The following is a 22,423-nucleotide window of genomic DNA, read 5'->3' on the forward strand; positions in this document are numbered from 1 at the left end:
AGTGAAGTGGTCATGGAGTGTTACTTGATAACTTGATTTCCTGAATAGTCATACATATTTACTCTGCATCTTTCCTTGATATATTTTAGCAAGGCAGAACAAACAGCCACTCAACTAGGTGGGTTTTCAAAATCTATGATATATTTTAGAACCTCTTGGGACTTATGTAGAGGTCAGTGTTAAAGGGGGGTGCGCTGTTCGTAATATCGAGGTATGAAATGACTGTCTCGCAACACTTGCCCCAATTTGGAGGCGCTTATTCACGATCCCAGGTGAATATAATAGAAGCATAGCGAATTTATAATGCAACTTTTTAAAAAGCTCTGCGCATCTTGGTCTCCTGTCCAGGTTTTCCGTGTTTTCTGTAGGTGTTGTGGGGCGAGAATGACATTTGATCTGCTTGAGAATGATGTAAAATGTCACTTTTTCTTCAGCACCGGCGTCAGCAGGCGGTATCGGTACATTGTGCAATACGCAGATGAACGCGAACTGCTTGTACATGAAAAGCGAGATAATTCCATCTTCAGGTATTCCCTCACCCGTCTGGCATGAGCTCATGGGTCATGAACTGGGACATCTGTAAGTATCTCTTTATCGGCAATGAACCGGGGCATCTGTAAGCATCTCTTTATCGGCAATGAGCTGGGGCATCAGTAAGTACCCTTATCATGATTCAGCCATGAGCTGGGATATGTAAGTACATGTACATTTTGTTCCTGCTTATCGGCAATGAGCTGGGACATCAGTAAGTATCCCCTTATCATGCTTCAGCCATGAGCTGGGATATGTAAGTACATGTACATTTTGTTCCTGCTTATCAGCAATGAGCTGGGACATCAGTAAGTATCCCCTTATCATGCTTCAGCCATGAGCTGGGATATGTAAGTACATGTACATGTACATTTTGTTCCTGCTTATCAGCAATGAGCTGGGACATCAGTAAGTACCCCCTAATCATGATTCAGCCATGAGCTGGGATATGTAAGTACATGTACATTTTGTTCCTGCTTATCAGCAATGAGCTGGGACATCAGTAAGTATCCCCTTATCATGCTTCAGCCATGAGCTGGGATATGTAAGTAAATGTACATGTACATTTTGTTCCTGCTTATCAGCAATGAGCTGGGACATCAGTAAGTACCCCCTAATCATGATTCAGCCATGAGCTGGGATATATAAGTACATGTACATTTTGTTCCTGCTTATCAGCAATGAGCTGGGACATCTGTAAGTACCTGCTTATCGGCAATGAGATGGGATATCTGTAAGTATCTCCTTATCGGCAATGAGATGGGATATCTGTAAGTATCTCCTTGTCGGCAATGAGATGGGATATCTGTAAGTATCTCCTTGTCGGCAATGAGATGGGATATCTGTAAGTATCTCCTCATCGGCAATGAGATGGGACATCTGCAAAGTATCTCCTTATCGGCAATGAGATGGGACATCTGTAAGTATCTCCTCATCGGCAATGAGATGGGACATCTGCAAAGTATCTCCTTATCGGCAATGAGATTGGATATCTGTAAGTATCTCCTTGTCGGCAATGAGATGGGATATCTGTAAGTATCTCCTTGTCGGCAATGAGATGGGATATCTGTAAGTATCTCCTTATCGGCAATGAGATGGGATATCTGTAAGTATCTCCTTGTCGGCAATGAGATGGGATATCTGTAAGTATCTCCTTATCGGCAATGAGATGATGAGATCGTAGATGAACTGACATGTGCAACGTTTCGTAATTTTATATCATGATAATGATAAACAAAACAGTGATAATTTCACTGCGAATATCGCGGATCTGGATCGGGATAGCCTTCCCCATCCCGATCTCGGAGGCGGAACGAAGTCATCTCCGTTGGGCTGCGTCGCGGTGTTAGCCATTTTCCCGCCCAGTAGATGTGCGTGTGAAACATGAAAACAACAGGCCCACTTATACCCGCAAAATTATCACTTAATGAATTAAAATCGCCGCTCGACTGGAATTTTCAGAATCTTCATGTTATAATTGACCGTCAGATACATCATGAGGGACATTTGATGTTATTCCAACAAGAAAGCGGGGGTTTTCTACGCCATTTGACATTTACGGGAACCAGCGGATTTATCTCGGATCTATCTCGGATCACGTTAACAAGATCGATTCAGAGTACGCGGGGATCGATGACGTCAGGTCATTTTTCGATTTCGGCGCAATCCCGATCCCGAACTCGGAAACGGGCAACAAACTGGAACATCTTTGTAAAGGATCTGATATTCTTTGCCATCCCAAAAGTTACGGAGAATAGACGAAGTCGGCGTATTGAATGGCCGAAGCTGTTGTTGCAAGAATAACGAATACAGTGAACGAAAGTTCTCGGCTGGGGTGTATCAGCCTAAGATATCACACCCATGCCAGCGAGGGTGGTAGTTTGGAATTTTGAGTTAAACTACTGGCACGTTTGGCCGGTAACTGGGCTTCTGCCTACACTCCCTCCCCCCCCCCCCCCCCCCCCCCACCAGACACACACCTAATTTCATGATTGATTGCAGGTTTGGCGGCCTGCATCCCCTTTGGGAAGATAAGCCTTGCCATGATATTATGGCATCTCCGGGTATAAAGTCACCTAACGGCCTAACTTGGGGATCCTGCACCACACCGAAGTTAATAGAGGTGCAAAGGTCAGTATAAAAAGGAGGTGTTCGAAAGCAGAATTTGGGACAATCCAATGTTCTTATTATTATCTCCCTGGTTCATCGTCAGATTCTAAGAGCATTGGGAGCGTTACACTCCGGACGCAGTGGACCAGCCTCGTCTTACGATCAGATTGACGAAATGAACTGCATAGGAGTCTTGGGGAGAGAACTAGTATATTTTGGGTGGTACATAACCACGAGGTCAAAAATCCTTTGGGTGCAACCTGGAATGCATCGAGACGCATGGCAATCAAACGAAATGCGAAATGCGAAATTACAATCTGATCGACCAATCGGATGAAGTTTTGCTTCTGACCAATCAGATAGCGTAATGGCAAACACCCACGCATGTCTATTGATCTACCTCCCCGTTGCCATTCGACGTTTGCTCGGTGTCCTGTGTTTGTTTGATACCCAGATGCATGTAGTTGTTAACGGGGTGCGCCGTTCGTAATTACTGGTGGTCCAGGAAAAATGGAATTCGGTTAAACACAATGCCTGAGGAGTTTTATAATTTTGCTCAGAAATTTGCTGAAACTTGGTATATAAAATGTATTATAAACATGTATCTCTCTATACATCGGCAATGCTGAAATTTATTTTTAATACGTACATGTATATAACCGCAATTGGAAATTTTCAGATTTGATTACCAATACTAAATTTTTAAACAGTGGCGTGGCCGTTAAAGATCAGGTCGATGTACTAGGTTTAGGATCTTCATGGAATGCCTTGGGGGTCTTATTTCATCACAAGGTGTAATTTTGGACGACTTTCTGTTTGTAAAATTCGTGCGGTAGGCTGAAAACGTAACTGACCAATTTAGGGTTAAAACTTGGTCAGATTTACTAACTTGTATACTGTATATTCACAATTGCTCTTACCACGGAGGCTATACACCTCATAGACGATTGCAAATAAGGTCATAATTATTATGTGCTAAAACGTTCACTTTTCAGTAGCCTTATCATACCCTCTCTTGATTTTCAGCGATGGTGGCCTTGGATGCGTTGGCCTGTAGGTCGCATCGGATCACACGTCCACTCCGAATGCCATGCACTCGCTGATTTCATGATGGACTTGCCTTGATCACCAGACTAGTCAATAAATAATTCTGCAGATTATCGACCGTTGTTCTGTATCAGCTTTTGATGATGAACACGCACTAGTCACCAAACAACAATAAATACTTTGAATATTTCTGCAGAATATCCACCGTTGTTATTTTCGTTAATTCACTTACATATAAGGTGCAGGTCCGTTACTTCTGCAGCCCACTATCGACCAGGACGCTGCAAGCAACAAAGCTCAATCGAATCCATAATGTCTGCAAACACCGTCAATATCACCAAGGATATAAATATTACACCAAACAAACACCTTGACCAGTCAGCAAAAATCAATCCAGGTTGCTTTCCTTCGCAGTGAGATCAATACCAGCTCAGCATTCAAGTTTAATGGACCTGCCCTGCGTGTTTACCAACAAACTTGTCTGACACGCGAGCGGAACAACAAGCATGTATAATCAAGAGAGTGAGTGGTTGAGTCACTCTAGAAGCTACTTCGTCATAACAAAGGACGGACCTAACCAAAATTGCTTACATTTTCGCATTGCTACAATGAAAGACCTAATACTGAAATCACATGTCTGTTGACTGTGCTTTAAGAAAGACTGGCATCATGCCTGACTGGCATCATGCCTACTCATGCCTGACTGGCTTCATGCCTAGTCTCTCTTAAAGCACAGTCAACAGACACCACTATAACCCCTCACACTAAGAAACCACAAGCGCCCACCCCTCTCTGCTACCTTAATACTTCTAGTTAACTTGGTAACGTGTACGAGAGGTCAATTTTCGTATATCATCATATAGCCCGGGTAATATCATCTTGACCACCAAGGTTTTTGCATCTTATCAAGATTCAAAACCCCGGCGAAATTTAAAGGGGGTCTAGACCACGAGGTTCAGGATGGGGTAATGTGTCCAAGTGTATTTGAGAAATTAAACTGTTGAAAAGTGCGTTTTATAAATCCAGCATTTATTATTATAAAACTACACCAAATTATGCGTACAAGCAAATCAAAACGGTAAGTTGCCTGTGAGAGGTTCCCAGCAGGTGGTGACCGTCTGTTTCGTCACACCGGTTTCGACGTCTCGGAACTCCATCACGGTGGTATAACTCCGCTGTACATTTATACATACATAATTTCTTCCCCCTCTTCTGGAGACATGAGCTTGACATTTTCAGAGATGAATAAATAAGTTATAAACCAGATGATGTGCCTAAAAATTCTTATGTTTTCAAAAATGAGTGATCTTGTACATTCGAGCATTGCAGTTCTCTGGTAACGTACATGGGGACGGAAAAAAACCCAGCTAGGTATCGTAACCGATGGTCACAACTAGACGTGAACCCGGCTATTCAAAGCTCTGCTATCTCCCAACAGTTTATCCGCAAAGCCACCGCCAAGTTAAGTTTAGTGACGGCCATTACAACTGTCCTGGCTTTGAAAAATCGGGCCCTGGCCTCCCAGCGAGGTATGCACGTTGCAGTTCATAAGCAATAAATACTATATACAAACAGTTACAGAATTGAGGCCAAAGGTCATGATCCTGTGACCTAGATACAATGACACAAAGGTCATTCGAAAGGTCAAGGTCACAAGACATCGCGTTGGCATCAGGGAAGAGCGGGCGACAACAATTCGTCTCATATGTTGTCAAAAAGCTTTAAAACACGGTTGGTAAAATTTCGGTGTGTAAATACGTAAATAATGAGCTGAATTTTTGCCAATAGCATCTTAAATTTGCCTTTCTTTAAAAACCGAATCATTGACAAAGTTTGACGCCATCTTTGGAAAGCATGTTTTAGTGCTAGTGATAATGATCGCGGAAAAAAAGATCGAAAAACGCCATGATCCAAAATGTCCGCCATAATGGAAATACGTGCGTTCATGATGGCTGCCATTCGAGAAGAAGGATGATTGGTTGAATACGACAACGCAGTGGACAACGACATGGATCGCTCAGTTCTGCATAAATTAAAGTTCTCGCGCCCTTTCTTCGATCAGCTCCGACTGCTGGGATCACATCTAGCTTTTAAAACAATTGTTCGTCATGCACATACATGCTAATATGAAAAACAAACAACACATCTACTAACATGGAATCATCACCAAGATTCGATACGTAAATCTAGACCAAAGCTTTATCCATTTTGAATGCGAAACTACGACTTGACGACTTGAAGTCAAATAATGTTTATCACGATGATGTCACTCACGAATCCTTTTTGACATTACCATTCACCTCAACCTGTTGTGCAGGCAGCATCTGATCGTAGTTTTCCGACATTCTCCCCTCGTGATCCTCTTTGTTGATCAAGTTGACACCGCGCGCTTGGGGGCCCAATGAGGGTTCGAAAATGAAATCGTATAGCACTTTCAACCATGAGGTATGGTATGGCAAATTGTCATAATATTCTGAAGCAATTTTTCGAACTTCAGGAAGCTTCCTATATGAAATGTATGGAAAGTCATGGTGCTCAACGTGGTAGCCGACGTTGAAGAGAATAGGGTTGAGGGGCCCGTAATAGGAGTGCGTTGCCTGACCCTTGTTGTACAAGTAATGTTCCGAGATGAAGTGTCCAGCCAGAGGATGTAAACCAAGCCCGAACATGGTCCCCATGAAGAGATAGACCAAAGCTTTAGAACCGAAAATCTGATAGATTAGTGCATCGAACGAGAGCTGAAGTGCTAAGTTTATGAGTTCGAGTGACGTAATTGGTTTTGGGCTTTTACAAAATGGCCGTACGGCATGAATCAGAGGATGCAAAATCAGCCATATCATTTTTGTAATCGGGTGACGGAAAAGCTTAGTCTCCAGGACTGTAGGTATATCCACATCGTTCGCGTCGTGTCCCAACCACCTATGGTGATCCGTGTGATATTTTTTATAGGTAACCGACATCGGAACAGCTAATGGAAGGTTGCAAAACATTCCAAGTGCCCGATTGGCCAAAGGATGCTTGTGTCCGAAAGCGAGGTTGTGTCCTATTTCGTGAATGGCGCTCCCTAGCGAGTGATTCAGGCAACCAGATATGACGTAAGCGGAAATAAAAATAGTCACCCAGGATGCATTTTGAAGTAAATAACACATGATCATCTGCAGGACGACCTCCACGGCGACGATGTAGCATATCGCGGGATCGCCTCCCATTAACTTTTTGATTTCTGGATATTTCTTCAATATCTCCTGCCGTCTGCTCACGTGGGGTTCCTCCGAGTATTCCCATTCCTCGTCCGCATGGTCGATTTTAAAGCCCAGTGAGAGGGACTTGTGGAAGGTTTTGAATAAGTCCAATTCCAGCATTCTGAAAAAGTAGAGAGAGAAACGTAAAATTAGTACAAAACCAGACGTCAGAGTAAGGGGAGGCCTTTTTGAGGTTTCTTCCACCGGCAGAGGTACAAAGCCGTCATTGTGTTATTCTGAAAATGTAAAGCGAAACCAGGGGCGTAGCTATCGGGGGTGGCAGGGGCATATGCATTTCGACCATGATTTTTGCCGGAAATTTATCATAGGACTACAGGTTTTCTCCCTGTCATAGGATCAAGGACTATGGACCATGACTTGCCTCAGAATGTTCGGAAAAGAGTTTAGGGATTTGATTCTCCGGGGTGACTGAACCAGAGTTCTTGACCAACGTTCTCGGGCTCGAGGTTCCGACAACAGTTTCAAGTGAAGATAATGTTGGTAGGATATCTATGTGTAGCAAGCAGAACCAGAACGCATATATCATGCACATACTTCATTTGCAGCTGTCATGCAAATAATGTAGACAGTAACAGTAACCTGTCACTTTTCAGTTTATGAGCTGATTGCCCAGGGCTGCTTGCAACTCATGGGTGCTTATTGACAGTCGGGCTGGCGGGGTATGGGCACGGGGGGGGGGCACTTCAATGTGCGTTCATAATTGAGAATTGGCGTATTTTCTTCCCCCATGAAGGATCGTGGAGGTCATCTGTCATAACCGATAACACAGGCCTCTGATTTTGGGTCTCTCGATGCTGGTTAGTAGCCAGGTAGTTCAATAAAGGGTACAATCGGCCTTCTTGCCAGGCGCCTGCCATTTGAGATAGGAGTTTTGAAGTAAAGATTGTCCCATACGCCAAAGCTGGCTGGCCGTTTCATAAGGAGCGACGTGATCTATAACCCAGGCCGAGTTGGTAATAGGCCGAGCTGGCCCGTAATCGTGTAAGTCGTTACGCACCCGAAAAACACACGTCATTTTCGCTCATTCGTTAATTTGTTAATATCGTGCAGAATACAATAGGGACGGACACTTTTTCCAGAGGACATTTTAAACTTCTACACTGGCCTGGTTGACACGTCTCTCTTTATTTTACAACATCGCAAAATTGTGCACGAGCAACATACGATTGCCTTGATGATCCATCATAGGTTAAGATATTCAAGTCACGTGATGACTGATGATGTCCAGGACTCCCAGATGACAAATCAGATTAAACAGAGAATTTCCCACTCTCATGATAATAAATAAAAAAAATTTCTAGAACGTCCACCCGAGTCAATCATCCCACTCTTGATGACCAAACAGCCAGCAAGATCATGCGATGACAGGTGACAAGCCCGAGATCCTGGCAACGATCCTTAAAACCACCCCAAGTCCCAGGAGGCGAAACGACTAATTTTTGGGTAGAGTGACTCTCAGACACTCTTGATTTAGCTTGATTACATTGCATCACGGCAGCGGCCACCTTCAGCGCCACCACGTGGGGCCTAATGGTATTAGGCTAAGGCTGGGGGCGAAAACGTCAGGGAGCGAAACGACCGGATACCCATAACATATAAAATCCGCTGCAGACCAGATTCCGCAGAATTCGCAGGATCCGCTAAATCGCCATGGCCATGGATATATGCATTATGTTTACACTTTACATACAGTGTATACGTAACCATTACACTCACTACGTTGTGTGAGTTATTAGCTTATTTTTCAGCTTAAAACGTGGTAGGCCTAATTGTGCCTTCTGTTTGTGGGCAACCCAGAATAAGCATGTTCACGTTGATTCACGCCTAGCTTACAGGTATACTTGTATGTACAAGTAAGTATTAAACAAATACCGCGGTAAACCTTTTACCAAAAATACCTTCACATAATAATAGTCTGAAGGAGATACCGGAGGAGGGACCTTTTCGGGTAAGACGAGGACAGAACACTCATGGCTACGAACGAGTCTAAACACAGTCCTATACTGCCGGTGTGTAGGAAAATGTTGTCACTCTGGAGAATAGGTCCAACCATATTGTTTAAATGATATATCGTCTATTTGTTTCTAGAGAGGCAAATTGTTTTATAACAATCTTAGGCCATCCCATCCTGACATAACCAGTGATTTTCAATATACTCCGTCTCTCGATATTTCGAAGTAGGAGTATCAAAAACAAATATCTCACCAACTGTATCAGATACAAAATTAGCCAAATTAAAAGACACATCAAAAATTCTATTCTGGTTTTCAATTCTCTGAAAACACAATGAATACATATATTTCACTAAAGACGTTGTATGCACCGGTGGAGATTGTACTCGGTCAATTTTCATCTGGTTGACATACCTGGTTTCAGTACAGCGGCAATGTTTTTATATCTACTAACTCTCGAACAGACAAAAAAATATACACGCGACAACCACGCCTTTCATTAACTCTAGTGGTATCAATCTTATGCCTCAGTGACAGCACGCGGGCCACACCTGTCGTTTGAGATGACGGAAATGGCGTACACACCCTATCCCCTGTATATATATCCATGGTTATAGATGTCGTAACTACCAGGTGTAATTAAAAACATAAATTCCAAAGCATGGTTGAGACAGGGAGTTGTAAAAAAATTCATCGCTTCCGAAAGATAGCTAATCCCGCGGGCTAACCCATCCCAAAACCTTCCCTTGAAGCATTTGTCAGGGCGTGGGGGTAACACTTCCTTGGTCAGGGATTCTGAAATCAAGCCGAGAAACTCCCTGGGTCTTATGTGACAGGACTCTAGGCGCTACATCATTTCTCGCAAATTACGCTAATATTTTGGTACAAAATAAGTCATCCTTCCAAAACACCTCACCTCCAGGGTGTGCAATGTGTTTTAAAGCAATTGGAAGTTAGGGAGTTTTCCCCGACACGTCCAACATGAACGCCTATCTCACTGTTTGACATCGTTACCAGGAGGACGAACAATGAGATAGGTCTCACGTTGGCGTTTCGGAGGATTTGCGAAAACTCCCTACAGTAAAAGTGTGTAACGCGAAAATGGGAATCCAGTTTAACGAGCTGTACGGGAACCTGTTTTATACCAACAGTATCTATCGCAGCAAAACGTCCTTGAATCATTTATCACCACTATATAAACCATCCAATTTAGAAATAAAATTTGAAATACTCCACAGCATAGAATTATGCATATTCCGAATGGGGTATATCCACGTCGAAGCAAAAATAACAAAACACTTATTAAAAAAATCAATAACTAATAACAACTTTGATCGACTGCCTACCTTTTCGATTCACCTGTCCGTCACCAAGGCGTTCGATATACTGTTTTCCTCCGTGCGGCGCGAGCCTCTTTTGAAAGTCAACCCGGCGGATTAATTGGAGGCTCTTCTGCTTGTTGTGCACACTCCGTGGTAACCTGTGTTGTGTGACCAACGCGGGCCTATTACTGCGCAATGTGTGAAAAACTCCTTTGTTGTTCTCTGCTGGACGAAATATGTGTTCATACACGGACGATCACGTTGTTCGCATGTTTTTCACTTGAAAAACCCAATGATTTGGAAGTTATTACGATGTTTATGCAACAATCAACAGCGGGGGTGCAAGCATTTGAAATAAGCCCCGTGACGTATACGAAGAACGACGCTGTCTTCTTTTTTAACGAGGTTTCCCAAGGGGTTTATATTAAAACTCCTGTGCACGTGCCATTTTTTGCCCTGACGTGGGTGAACATGTTTAATCCAAGAACTGTAAAAAAACCTACATGTACATTTGATTGAATGGTGAACTTAAAAAGTGGTATCACAACCATTCATTTCAAGCATGCACAGTCAAAATCACTGATCGTTTTTCCATTAATTACATTGATCTAATATTGGTAAACCTTCATTAATGATGGATGAAATCGCCAAGAATGGGCATCTGATGACTTTTCTATGTCACGAACGTATAGTGGTGGATTGTAATGAAAGCTTCGTTCTATAGACACGTTGTACAGTAAACATACTAGTATATTATGTCTGCGTGTATAGGCCTATACTGATATTCATATATGCAACATCTGCCGCCGCTCAGTACTTGACAATATTTCTAACACCGTGCCCAGGACAATGACACGATTCAACTCACAGATGAGACTCGGAACACCCATTACACTGAAACCCGATTACAATATTGGAATACTAATTCAATTGAAGTCGTAGTTCAATATTGAACTCACAGATGAGACTCGGAACACTCATTACACTGAATTCTAAAATACCTTGGTACCGTAAAGTCAACTTTTAAATGGAAAATGCATAAGCCTCGTTCTGAGAGTGGAGTGTTTTGGACACGCAACCAAGATGCTCTACCAAAGTTCCCTCGGGTTGCACTAAAATGTGGAACCATGCACACAGCTCACTTCAGAAGTTTGAGGCTCTCAAAACACTGCTTCAAACACAAATCAGCCAAGGAAGCATCAACCACCCTAAGTTTTTTAATGAGCACTACACATATTTGCTGAGAAAAACGCTCCAAATAGCCCATTTGCGCGGATTTTAGCGTCACTTGAGCGAGCCGATCCGGACTTCCTATACGCGCTGCCGTAACATAATGTAAACAACGGCGCTACCGGCGCTCCGGGCAGGCGATGGATGGAATTTGCCAAATTCGCACATATTCAAGTTATTTCGTGGCCTATCTTTTTAAGTTTGAGGTATTTTAGAATAGAAATTGAACCCTCGGCTTCGGACCTTGGTTGAGTTACCAAGACACTCTCGGGTGGAGCTAAAATTTCGTCCAAACCCTCGCCTGTCGGCTCGGGTTTGGACTGTATTTTAGCTCCACCCGAGAGTGTCTTGGTAACTCAACCAAGGTCCTCCGCCTCGGGTTCAATTCCTTAAACCCAATTCCAATATTGGAATGCTAATTCAATTGAAGTCGTAGTTCAATATTGAAGTCGGATTTCAATATTGAAGTTACGATTCAATTGCCTCCGTATCCTCCGCCCTTGACGCGTGTTGACTGGAAGCTGGTAATGTCAATACTTTGAGGGCCAAGACTACGGTGGCCCATAGAGGACATGCGTTTATTTTCAATATAATAGAAAAATTTTCTTTTTACAATGCGTTTTTTTTCTCTCGAATTACAACCGCCGTCGGATTTATTTCTCACCGCCGAAAAAATAATTTCCACCGCCGGGTAAAAAATAATAATTCCCACCACCGCGGTGAAAAATTATATCCACCGCGGTGGTAAATAATATCCACCGCGGTGGAAATTAATATCCACCGCGGTGGAAATAATATGTTTACAACCACGATTGTGGCTGGACTAGTATCAGGTCAAGGAGTACGGTGGCCCATAGAGGACATGCGTTTATTTACAAGACGGTCGCAGACTCGTGAATATTCCGAATCGAAACAATTGTTGATCAGCCCCACAACCCCAACAGAACGCACACATAGAACGTGATTGTTTTGTATCAATCAATTTTTGTTTTATCGATCGCTATAATTCTGGTGCCTTCCCATTTTACCATTTCCCCACTTCGCCATTTTCCCATTTCGCCAGGTTCCCATTTCGCCATTTATGTTCTGGTATCTTCACGCGCCTGTGATTACTGTTCAGTCATGACGGCCTGTGTTGGCAGTCACGAATGGGAGCCATCAATGAAACTAGTTTCACGGCTGCGCATGAGTCTACGTCGACTCTTCAGTGCCGTTCAATTACGTGTAAAGTCCCCTGAAGGGTACCACCAGTTGCTGTATCGGAGTTACTGTGGTGGCAAAGAGTCCGATATTGGAAATTAATTATCGGCGGTTATAGGCCATATATACTCAGTTGACTTTACATTCTCAGATACATGTACCTGTGAAATTGTGCGCTCTATTGCAAAAAGTGGCGAAACTCCAATACAGACATTGGCCTTTAAGCTTTGCAAGACCATGCAGAAGGCGGAAAGAATGGTTTTAATCCTCTAAGATATTTTTCTAAACCTCTCCCGTTTCGACCCTCACGTTATTCAAGTACATGGAGTGTTTACAATCACCCATGGCAACATTAACGCAACCGATAAGCGCTTCGACTTGTGAACAATTGTTCAATCTATTTCCAATATGCTGCCAATCAAATTCAAATAAAAACCAGAGAAAATCTGTGGCGACAGCGGTAAAAGTGGTCGTTGACACTTTTCGCCCGGACGTATACACAAGTTTCCGCCGGATTGCTGCATGCGCGATGCCCTGATGCATGGGACGTGCATGTACATTGTTTATCTTGCGTATTCACCTCTGTAATAACCATATGGTATTAATACAGAATAAATGGAAATGGTAAGGGAAATTGTGTAGGGCATCCTGCTTGGGCTACGCTCAGACCGCATGTACACTCTTAAAGAGAACCAGCAGAAATTACAGTTCGTAGTAAAATTTTACTACTCTGTTAATTTCTATTGCACCGACTGTGAAATTAGCTGTTTCATCTTTCGAAATATTAATTCTTAAGCGTTATTTCATATTACTTTGCTTGATAGCTAGAACAACTAATTAATGGTGAGGTTGACTACAATTTTTACTAATTTCACAGTCGGTATAATAGGAACTACCAGATTAATAGTTTTCACCAATAGATGTTAAGAATACACGCAGCTACTCAGAGATGTCTAACGTCTAATTTATCATCTTGTTGTGTTTCTGTACAATTGAGCGTCTTTTGGAGTATGTCAGTCACCTTACTTAGGACCATTTCTTCGTCATTACAAGTGTTATCATGGTATGCTTTTTGTCATACATTGCCTTCCGAATCCAGGAAATCTCTAAATTTCGACCACTTCAGTAGCGCACACGAACCAGCCTCGAGCCGGTTTGCTTTTACACAAAATAAAGCCTCCTGAACCGGCCTACACCGCCCCGCGCCGAACCGAGACTGGCGATCGGAACCTGTCTCGGACCAGGAGGGCCGTTCGCAGCTTCGCTAAGTACCACCAGGGAGGTATTATAAGTACCTCCATGGTACGCAAATGCAAGGGGAGAGCATTTGAGAATAGGCCCAACTGCGTACGCGAGCATGTTGACACAAGTGGTGCACCATAAAAAAGTACTACGCTTTAAATATCACGACTGATTGAAACCTTCAGTCACCATTATCAAGTAGGCCTATTCTGTGAAGAACTGAGCCGTGTAGCTGTGTTAACATTATTGATTTCAATTGTACACTTGTGCAGAATATGGTTTTATCATATTTGTGTAGCACGACATCTTCATAGCGCCAGTCTACATCATCCTAAGACCAGGCATTTTTACTACTGCATGTATGTCATACAAAATTGTTTGAAATATCGAGAGGCGGAGTATATTGAAAAATAAGATATGCGTGTTCTCCTGGCTTAGTGGTTTGATGAATAAAGATGTTGGTTTGAATACAAATCTGTGGACTTCCAAAAAGTAATTAATTGGGTGAAATAAGTTCTAATATGCTTATTTATTGTTTTAAACAATGAGATTATTCTAAATAAATTAGGCAAATATTTAAATTCCCACATGTCGAAGCTAAGGAACTAAGGAACTAAGGAAGCTAAGGAACGAAGCTAAGGAACTAAGGAACTTTGCGGCCGCAACGAGTCACGTCATAACGAAAACCGACACCACCTGGCTTACACTCCAGATGCAGTGGATCGGCCTCGTACCTCTACCATACAGCAAGACTGTATAGGGTGACAATGGAATGCGTAGGGAGTCTACACCTGGCTACGTCCCAGACCGTTTTCATCGCTTCAATGAGAAGAAAAGTATTTCGTTCAACACAGTATAACTCTTTCATCAGGATGACATTAGGCTACCCTTTTATAAGGATGAACTATATTGTAAAAATAGAAGCACAAATAAATATTGTAAGCATTGGCTTTTGTGAAGAGAAGTGACTTCCAAAGATTATTAGTCCATATATCAAAAATAGATATATGGGCTCTTAAATTAAAGGTGGGATTGTCGGGAGTAAATGGGTCCAATACATGCATATAGTTACAAACTTCCTGATAGAATGTGCATTTTAGCCCCAAGTATAGCCCCGCCTATCCATGCAGCAATGGACCGAAGCATTTTTTTATAGCCTTGCGGTTGGTGCGGATGTCCACGCTGGTCGAATGTAAGCAACGGCGGGCGTATAGCTAGTCGGTGTATAGTTGGCATGTAGGGTCCAAGAACAGGCCCTTCGCCATCCTATTCATGCTGTCTCATTGACGAGGCCCACTGCGTCCGGATTGTAGTGAAATGATGCAGAGGGGAGTAGTCTCCTTGACTTTGATTTCTTCTAAACCGCCGGATGTATGTTGACAAATCTCTGATTGAACGACGCGGGTGATCCACCGACGGTAAAGGAAAACCTGTTGGGGACTTGGGTCAGAAGGCATCGTCTCATAGCAGGCCTGAGAATGAGTGTGTCTCATGAGCGATCCAAAACTGCATTTGGAAGATGACGGGGAAAATGCAGGAACGCGACGGCAGCCAATCAAAGCCGACAGATCACCCGCATATTATAAGTCGCCATCTGCATGTTGTCCGCCGAGATGATACTGCTATATAAGGAGATCCTTATACGCATGTACACAAAATACGTCCTCCGTCCCCATAGTTTTATCCGTATACGTATAAGGATCTTTGATAAGTCGCTGTTCTCAACCTGCCTAATGTACAGGCCAACAGGCCAACTGGATTAACGCCTGAAGGATTTCTTCTTGACAGCGCAGTTCGTCTCAAACTTTCGATCAATGGCTGAGAGTAGTTCAGGTAATTGCATAATGTACCTTCTTTTCCACACCGACCGAGCTGACACCATATTATATAGGTTTATAACGCCCAAAATGCCTTGAGTTAGCTGTAACACCCAAAATGCCTTGACTTCGCTGAACGACCCGGAATGCTTTGCTGCCCTATACCCGTCGGCATCAGAAAATTTGGTGGCAAAGTAGGTGGCCGGCCCCAATCTCCTAATGAGAGGCAACCTAGCATTTGATGCGGTTCAGAAGTACACCAGTATTCGGTACAAGTATCACTGGGCAACCGTTACCAATGGCGATGCAAGGAGATTGTCCACGGCCCTTCCCCTAATTTAAGGATAAAATGTTTTAGGCCTATATTTCATGTTATTTCCACAATAACCCCCTTTTTGGATCCGGGCCAGATAATATTTCCAACAACTTGCAATGTTGCCCAAAGATCCCCCATAGATCAGATTGATGATAAAAGAGAAATAATTTTAAAAAATTGGAAACAAATTTAACAAAACCAAGCTACATATAAACACCGCTAAAAAACAACAAAAAACTACTTTGCAGTTTCGACGTGCAGTGAGGAGCCGGACGAGGACCTCAGGCGGGTCCACAACCGCCTCTCACTGCGACTAGAAAAAGACATCACGGCCGACCAGCTCAAGGAGTTGAAGCAGTATTTCTACAGAGCCCCACTCGACCCGAAAATCTACGGGAAGATTGCAAGCTTCATTGAACTATGGAACACCCTTGATAGGTAAAGGATCTGCGCAGGGACCTTAGCGATTTTTCAGAAATGAAATACCATTGAGGCTTTTCACACTAAGGGTAAACAAACATTAGGGTTTTTCATTTTCCTGAGAAACCTATTAAAGAGTGCACTATATGTAGTAATGTTGCCGTGGCAGAATTTCACGTAGTGTGTCCGAGGAATGCCGGGGCAGATGAAAATCTGACCAAGAATCAGATCGACAGGAACGCCAATTTGCTTAAGGGAACCGAACTATCTTACTTTCAGCTACAGAACCATAAAACCGGGGAAGTATACACACTTGAAGAAAGCCCTGAGCACCATCGGCGCGAAAACTTGCCTGGCTACCGTCGAGAAGTTTGAAATCAAAGGTAAGGCGACTCCACAATGACAGGTACCATCATTTTGGCTAGAACTTGAAATCCTAAACCAATAAGAACTCCTTCAAAATGAAGTGAATGGAAATTTCAAGGGTGGGAGTCGGTTCTCTGGAAAACAAAGAACTAACTCCAACCCTTGAAATTGAGAACCGCTTCGTTTCAAAAGAGTTCTGATTGCTTGATGATTTCAAGTTCCAGTCAAAATGGTGGTACCTATCGTCAACATGTGCAGGCCTTTATTTATTCAGGATAGTGACACCTATGTAGTGACAACGTGACGAGAACAGATAAGCTGTTCGTCATCTGTTCATTTTGAAACTTCTTCATAGGATTCGAGTACCATTCAACACCATGATTCTCCCATGGCACTAGTGTTCTTTTTAAAAGTGATAGAAAGAATTAAATCCTTGACAACTAAGCATCGCGACTGCGATATTTTGTGATTGTTGTACTGTCAATATGGAGCTCTTTCTTTTCAGAATTCAAATCACGAGATAGGGCGATTTCTCGAGAGAGTGCGAAACAACTAGAGTTGGAAGCTTTGATAGAAGAATCCGCCGATTTACGAAAACAAGTCGAGCGTGAGAGGCGACTGAAGGATGAAGCCGAGAATCTGCGGGATACAGCCATCAGAGAGCGAGAGGTGTCACACATCAGACACGAGAGTGTGATTCATGAGGCCGGGAGAGAGGTCAAGAAAAAGAAACATCGAGACGACCACCATCAGGCAGTCAAGGTGGCAAACTACCAAGGGGCCTGGAGGGTTGTTGGGCCCGAGCAGGTGATGGAAGCTCTCGATGATGTCGATGTGACCAGATTTGACCTGTCGCAGCAGAATCAGGAAATGAAGCGTGAATTGGAGGCCCAATGCAAAATGAGGAGTCAGGCTGAGAAATTGAAAGATCTGGCACTCACGGAAAGAGAACTGTCACATATTGAGCATGAAAAGGCTATTAAAGATGCAAGATTAGCAACTAAATTAGAGCATGAACAGCGGACACGCGCAGAAATGGAGCTAGAAGATTTAAGGAAGAGAGGGCAGGAAGAGAAACCGGAAAATCCTACCAATCTTAGAACAACAGATGGACGGATATACTCACATGGGACCCTCATCTGCCAGGAAAATCACCAAGGTTTCGGTGTAGTGTTTGGAAATTACGGAGAGGGAGAAGCCCAAAGTTACAGGGCTGGCCACCAGGTGGAAGTCAAGTCGAGGAGTCGGTCAGAGTCAGATACAGACAAAGGAAGGACGTGGGGAAATAGGGCGACTGAGAGGCAGAGGTTTGTGGCTAGCTCTTGGGATGAGACAATGTCTGATCAGCGCCCAGCTGTTCAGAATTCAAGTGCCGTGAGGATGAATACTGGAGTAGATCAGCTCAACCAACAGCGGGAGGGCAAGGGACTTGATGATTGGATAGAGACTCACGGTTGCGAGAGCGATGAAAATGTAAATGCGTGCACAAACAATACTTCCAATGGTGTTCGTGACCTAGACCTTGACGACATCTTGGATTCTGTGCTGCGTTGCATAGATACTAATGATTTACAACGGATGACAGAAATAATGGATGGATTGGACGCTGATGCCAGAAAAGTGTTGACGTCCCTCAAAGTCTCTCACCAAACCGCTGTTTTTAAAGCTTGTGTGAAAGGGCATGTTGAGTTTGTCGAATACTTTTTGAGTGAATGCGGGGCAGCAACGGAAGAAATAGGGCAGTATATCTCAGAGGGTGGTATGTTTTACCAAGCAACGCCACTCTGGTGGGCCTCCTTCACCAATCAGCAAGAGATGGTGCAAACATTGATCACTCACGGTGCAGATGTCAACGCCGAACTTACAGCTATCAACTCGACTCCCGTTCTATCAGCTTGTGCCATGGGGAACGCAGAGGTTGTAAAATATCTCTCTGCACATGGGGCTAATTTACAAAAGCCGAACGCAAATGGTGAAACATGCCTGCACAAGTCTGTACAGAGTTTGGATCTGTGCCTGTTTCTCCTGAACCACGGAGCAGATATCAACCAGGTCGACGGCTTCGGGCGAACACCGCTGCACCAGGCGGTTGATGCTGGACCAGTGGAGGTAGTGCGGCTGCTTGCAAGGCGGGGAGCAGACGTTAACCTGCAGGACTGCTGTGGGGACACTGGCCTTGATATCGCGTTTCGGAATGGACGAGAGAAGGTCACCGAAATGCTTTTGAACAGGACGTCTGGTACATGCAGAGGAGCAAGAAGGTAACAACCGTACAAGACATGCCAGAGAGTAGGACTGTTTACACGGAACCAAACCTATTTCACGACGAAATACCGCCAAGAAGACAGAGACATTAGGATTGTTGCACTTCGGTATATCTGAAAATGCACTAAATGTAAATGCAAGAATATTTAACGCATTATTGACCGCAAGTCCAATGTACTATGAAAATTGGCCTCCACTTTCAAAACGGATTCGGAGACGTCGTTTTTTTCCGCGATAAGGTTCGAACTCAACTGCTACAAATCGCCGACATTATCAATTGTTATTCATGTTATTTGTTTATGGCTATTCCAGCGAGTGGCACGGATGGTTGCATTTCGTCTCTTAATTCAAGGACGGTCTTTAAATTCTAAGACCATCTTTAGCGCTTGCCCTTTTAGGCGTACGCGCGCAGTCGAACGCGAATAGAAGCATTGAGGATACTAAAATCATGCAGATCGGATCACTTATGCTTGAGGGAATTGATGTATCGAGTCCAAATCGTGTCTTTTCTTCGGCGCTTCATCTACCATCATGATAGAAAAAAGTACGCCCTTAACTTCTTTTGAGTTGCATTTAACTTCGCTCGAAAAAGATCCGTTCTTTTGGTCCTTCTTGCCTTTGCGCTCCGTCCCCATTCCGACAAAATATTTCCCGAAAATTGTTACTAACGGCACAAACGCTACAATCCACGTTACAATCAGTCTGTCTCCCATGTCCAGGAAGAAATCCTGACCTTTAAGTATGCAGATTATCAGCAATAGAGGGCGTAGCAAGAATTGCCACTGGAAGTTCATCTTGAGCAGACAGCAGACGAAGTTCTCCACCTTCTTGTAAGGGCAGCGTGACGCGTGATGGGCGGCGACTTGAGAAGCCCCTTCAGCTGAAAAGGATGAGAAAGTGTTATCAAAAACACGACAAAAAAACCTAAGTGGGTCAGATCAAAAACGAGATTCACTGAAGGAGTCTTGTCAGGTTAAGTTTAACGAAGTCGCTAATAGAGGCCTACAATGAGATTTTCATTGTTATGCATAAAGACAATTTCAACTTAGTTTATACAGTACAACCTTGAACAGACAGGTGTCTACTATGGGAGGTTCCATTATGAATTAAAAAAAATAGAACACTAGCCTTCGCGTTGGTCTAACTGACACGACTCCTCATCCCGACTGATCTGCGTATTTTCGACCTTGGTCCACGCCCACAGGATCGGAATCGAGATCGGCAGCACCAGAACTACATAGTCGAAGACAAGATCAGTTATCCTGGACATCCGCTCGGGACAGAGTCTGAATGAATCCGGGACAACGACACAGTCACTACCAGGGAGACAGTCGACAATTACGACACCGCTCGGGTTCCGAGTTGTGGTATTCCCAAGGTCAAGGACAACTGATTCATATCCGGGTAAATCCAAAATGGCTGCTTGAGATTCGTAGATTTGCGTCCCATGCATTCGATCAACTAAAATTGCCATCAACCAATAGAAGGCGATGATCACTGGCATCAGAACAAACAAGGCGTTTCGAAAGAGTGTTGATGAAAATCGTGCTTTGACACGCCTGAAATATTGCAATGGTTTGCAAAGGAGGGTTTGGCATAAGCAGATATTGTATATGCAGCTGACGATCTGTAGAATCGTGTTGAAGCCCTTGCAATGCGCCCATCGTTCACATTTTGGCGAGTGGGAATCGTATATCAAAATGGACACAAAAAATATCAACCAAGCGTTTATATTACAGACGCCTGCAATGATCTCACATCCGCTGCACACCAGACGACCTTTATCGTTGTCGTCGTCGTTGTTTCGGTTGAGGCGGAAAACAGTTATAACGACCATGATGTTTGCCAGCATCAACATAAAGAGTACGCTGGCGAAAAAGACAACTGCCGCGTTGTCGATTGTGAGAGGAGACATGTTGAGGCCGGACTTGGCGGCACGATCTGAAAAGAAAACCAGTGGACTTAACTAAATGGTACAGTCCCAGTGCGATGGCGTTAGAGACAACGTGGCAACGCCGACTCCGATTCAGCTTTGAGACTGAATTACTGTCATCTCGAAACACACCTTCAATTGAACGATTTCACACTGATGAACCACATCTACGTATATTTACATATATCACCTGAATTTTGGGTTTCAAATTAATTCCCGTTTTAATTCCGCGGCTCTCGAAATCGTGATGTTTTCATTGACTCAAACTACTCCATATTCTGCTCTACCCTTTGCCCTGACTACAATGATGTTTACCGCCCCTACTCAGCAATCCCCACTTTTTCAGTTCGAAACATAGTTATATGTCCCTATATATAAGCTCATATAGCATGGCGCTCCGGCACAGCAACTCAAAATCTTTTCAGTTCAACTGAAATTATCAGTTTAAATGAAAATATGAAATACGCCTATAAATTTCTCGAGAACATCCGGTGGCGACATTTCAGGGATGGTTTTTTTAATAACCCGTGAGAATTGGTTGGAATATTCTGCTTCCGAAAATTGCCGAAGAGCAGATTTTTTACGAAATTTGAAATATATATCGAGAAGCGGAGAATACTGAAAACAACTGGTTCCAGGATGGATATTGCCATGGTAGAGCCCCCATCACTATACCTCTACACGCGTACACTGATCAGCAAAAACATTGTTTTGAGTAAAAACGTAGCAAAACTTTAATAATATAACTGGTACTAACCGTGATCCCGAAATCGGTGTCTAATTATGTCATACTCGTCAAAGTATGATGATGAAGGCGTCTGAACTGTTAGCTAACTTAGAGTGAGAAACGTCCGAAAGGCAAAGAAAAACGATAGGTACTGGTATGATTGTTCCCTTGATGAATCAAAGTACGCCTGTCTATACGTGATCTCCATCAACTCTTCCAGATCCTGCCAATGCATATATGTCATCCATCATGCATGCAGCCTTCGCAATCACTACACCCGCATATGAACGTTTGCAGGCCTACCTAAACCCGTACCTTCGATTAGTTATTCGGTAACAAGTGATATGAGCAGCTGATCAAACCGACGTATTCATTTCCACTCGCGCCTTATCATGTTCCAGTAACTACTGAGCAAATATGGACGCAACATCTGTTGAAATATCGGAATCCTCTTCAGTCCACTAAACAAAGAGCTCTCCCGCACCGGCTGGGCTGATGTGACCTAGGATATCCAGATTATTTTGTGACAAGATTTGGCGCGAAACAATCGGCTTTCACAGGCAATTGAGACATGTTTGTGTGGTCGTATTGTATTTTACACAACCCGTATGAGGCTGTTGGTCTTTTTACTGATCAAGACCTTCAAAGGAGAGGCAAAGGGGATACACCTGATTTTCCAACGT

The 22,423-nt window shown here is 43.4% G+C and overlaps 2 protein-coding genes and 2 long non-coding RNA genes across 4 annotated transcripts; 2 read left to right on the forward strand and 2 right to left on the reverse strand.

The window, feature by feature from the left end:
• Positions 1-82: 82 nt before the first annotated feature.
• LOC135502454 (uncharacterized) lies at positions 83-3,887 on the forward strand. The gene is made up of 4 exons (XR_010449769.1): positions 83-118; positions 435-579; positions 2,533-2,661; positions 3,667-3,887. It is a non-coding gene; the product is annotated as an uncharacterized LOC135502454 (long non-coding RNA).
• A 747-nt stretch (positions 3,888-4,634) lies between these two features.
• On the reverse strand, positions 4,635-10,352 carry LOC135502536 (sphingolipid delta(4)-desaturase DES1-like). The gene is made up of 2 exons (XM_064795476.1): positions 10,249-10,352; positions 4,635-7,050 (listed from the first exon to the last, which is right to left on the reverse strand). The coding sequence occupies exon 2, from the start codon at positions 7,047-7,049 to the stop codon at positions 5,958-5,960; it is 1,092 nt and encodes a 363-aa protein (XP_064651546.1). The 5' UTR covers position 7,050; positions 10,249-10,352; the 3' UTR covers positions 4,635-5,957.
• Positions 10,353-15,659: 5,307 nt separating this feature from the next.
• LOC135502358 (cingulin-like) lies at positions 15,660-19,080 on the forward strand. The gene is made up of 4 exons (XM_064795144.1): positions 15,660-15,729; positions 16,278-16,467; positions 16,729-16,832; positions 17,321-19,080. The coding sequence occupies exons 1-4, from the start codon at positions 15,711-15,713 to the stop codon at positions 19,078-19,080; spliced, it is 2,073 nt and encodes a 690-aa protein (XP_064651214.1). The 5' UTR covers positions 15,660-15,710.
• On the reverse strand, positions 18,739-22,232 carry LOC135502359 (uncharacterized). The gene is made up of 3 exons (XR_010449759.1): positions 21,771-22,232; positions 20,209-21,021; positions 18,739-19,960 (listed from the first exon to the last, which is right to left on the reverse strand). It is a non-coding gene; the product is annotated as an uncharacterized LOC135502359 (long non-coding RNA).
• Between the last annotated feature and the right edge of the window lie 191 nt (positions 22,233-22,423).

The sequence above is a fragment of the Lineus longissimus genome, chromosome 18, assembly GCF_910592395.1.
Source record: "Lineus longissimus chromosome 18, tnLinLong1.2, whole genome shotgun sequence".
NCBI classification, from domain to species: domain Eukaryota; kingdom Metazoa; phylum Nemertea; class Pilidiophora; order Heteronemertea; family Lineidae; genus Lineus; species Lineus longissimus.

Excerpts from the sequence above, each read along its gene's own strand:
- LOC135502358 (XM_064795144.1), top strand. Across the intron at positions 16,468-16,728 it reads CTATGGAACACCCTTGATAG|CTACAGAACCATAAAACCGG; the intron begins GTAAAGGATCTG and ends TCTTACTTTCAG. Across the intron at positions 16,833-17,320 it reads CGAGAAGTTTGAAATCAAAG|AATTCAAATCACGAGATAGG; the intron begins GTAAGGCGACTC and ends CTTTCTTTTCAG.
- LOC135502536 (XM_064795476.1), bottom strand. The coding sequence starts at position 7,049 with ATGCTGGAATTGGACTTATTCAAAACCTTCCACAAGTCCCTCTCACTG.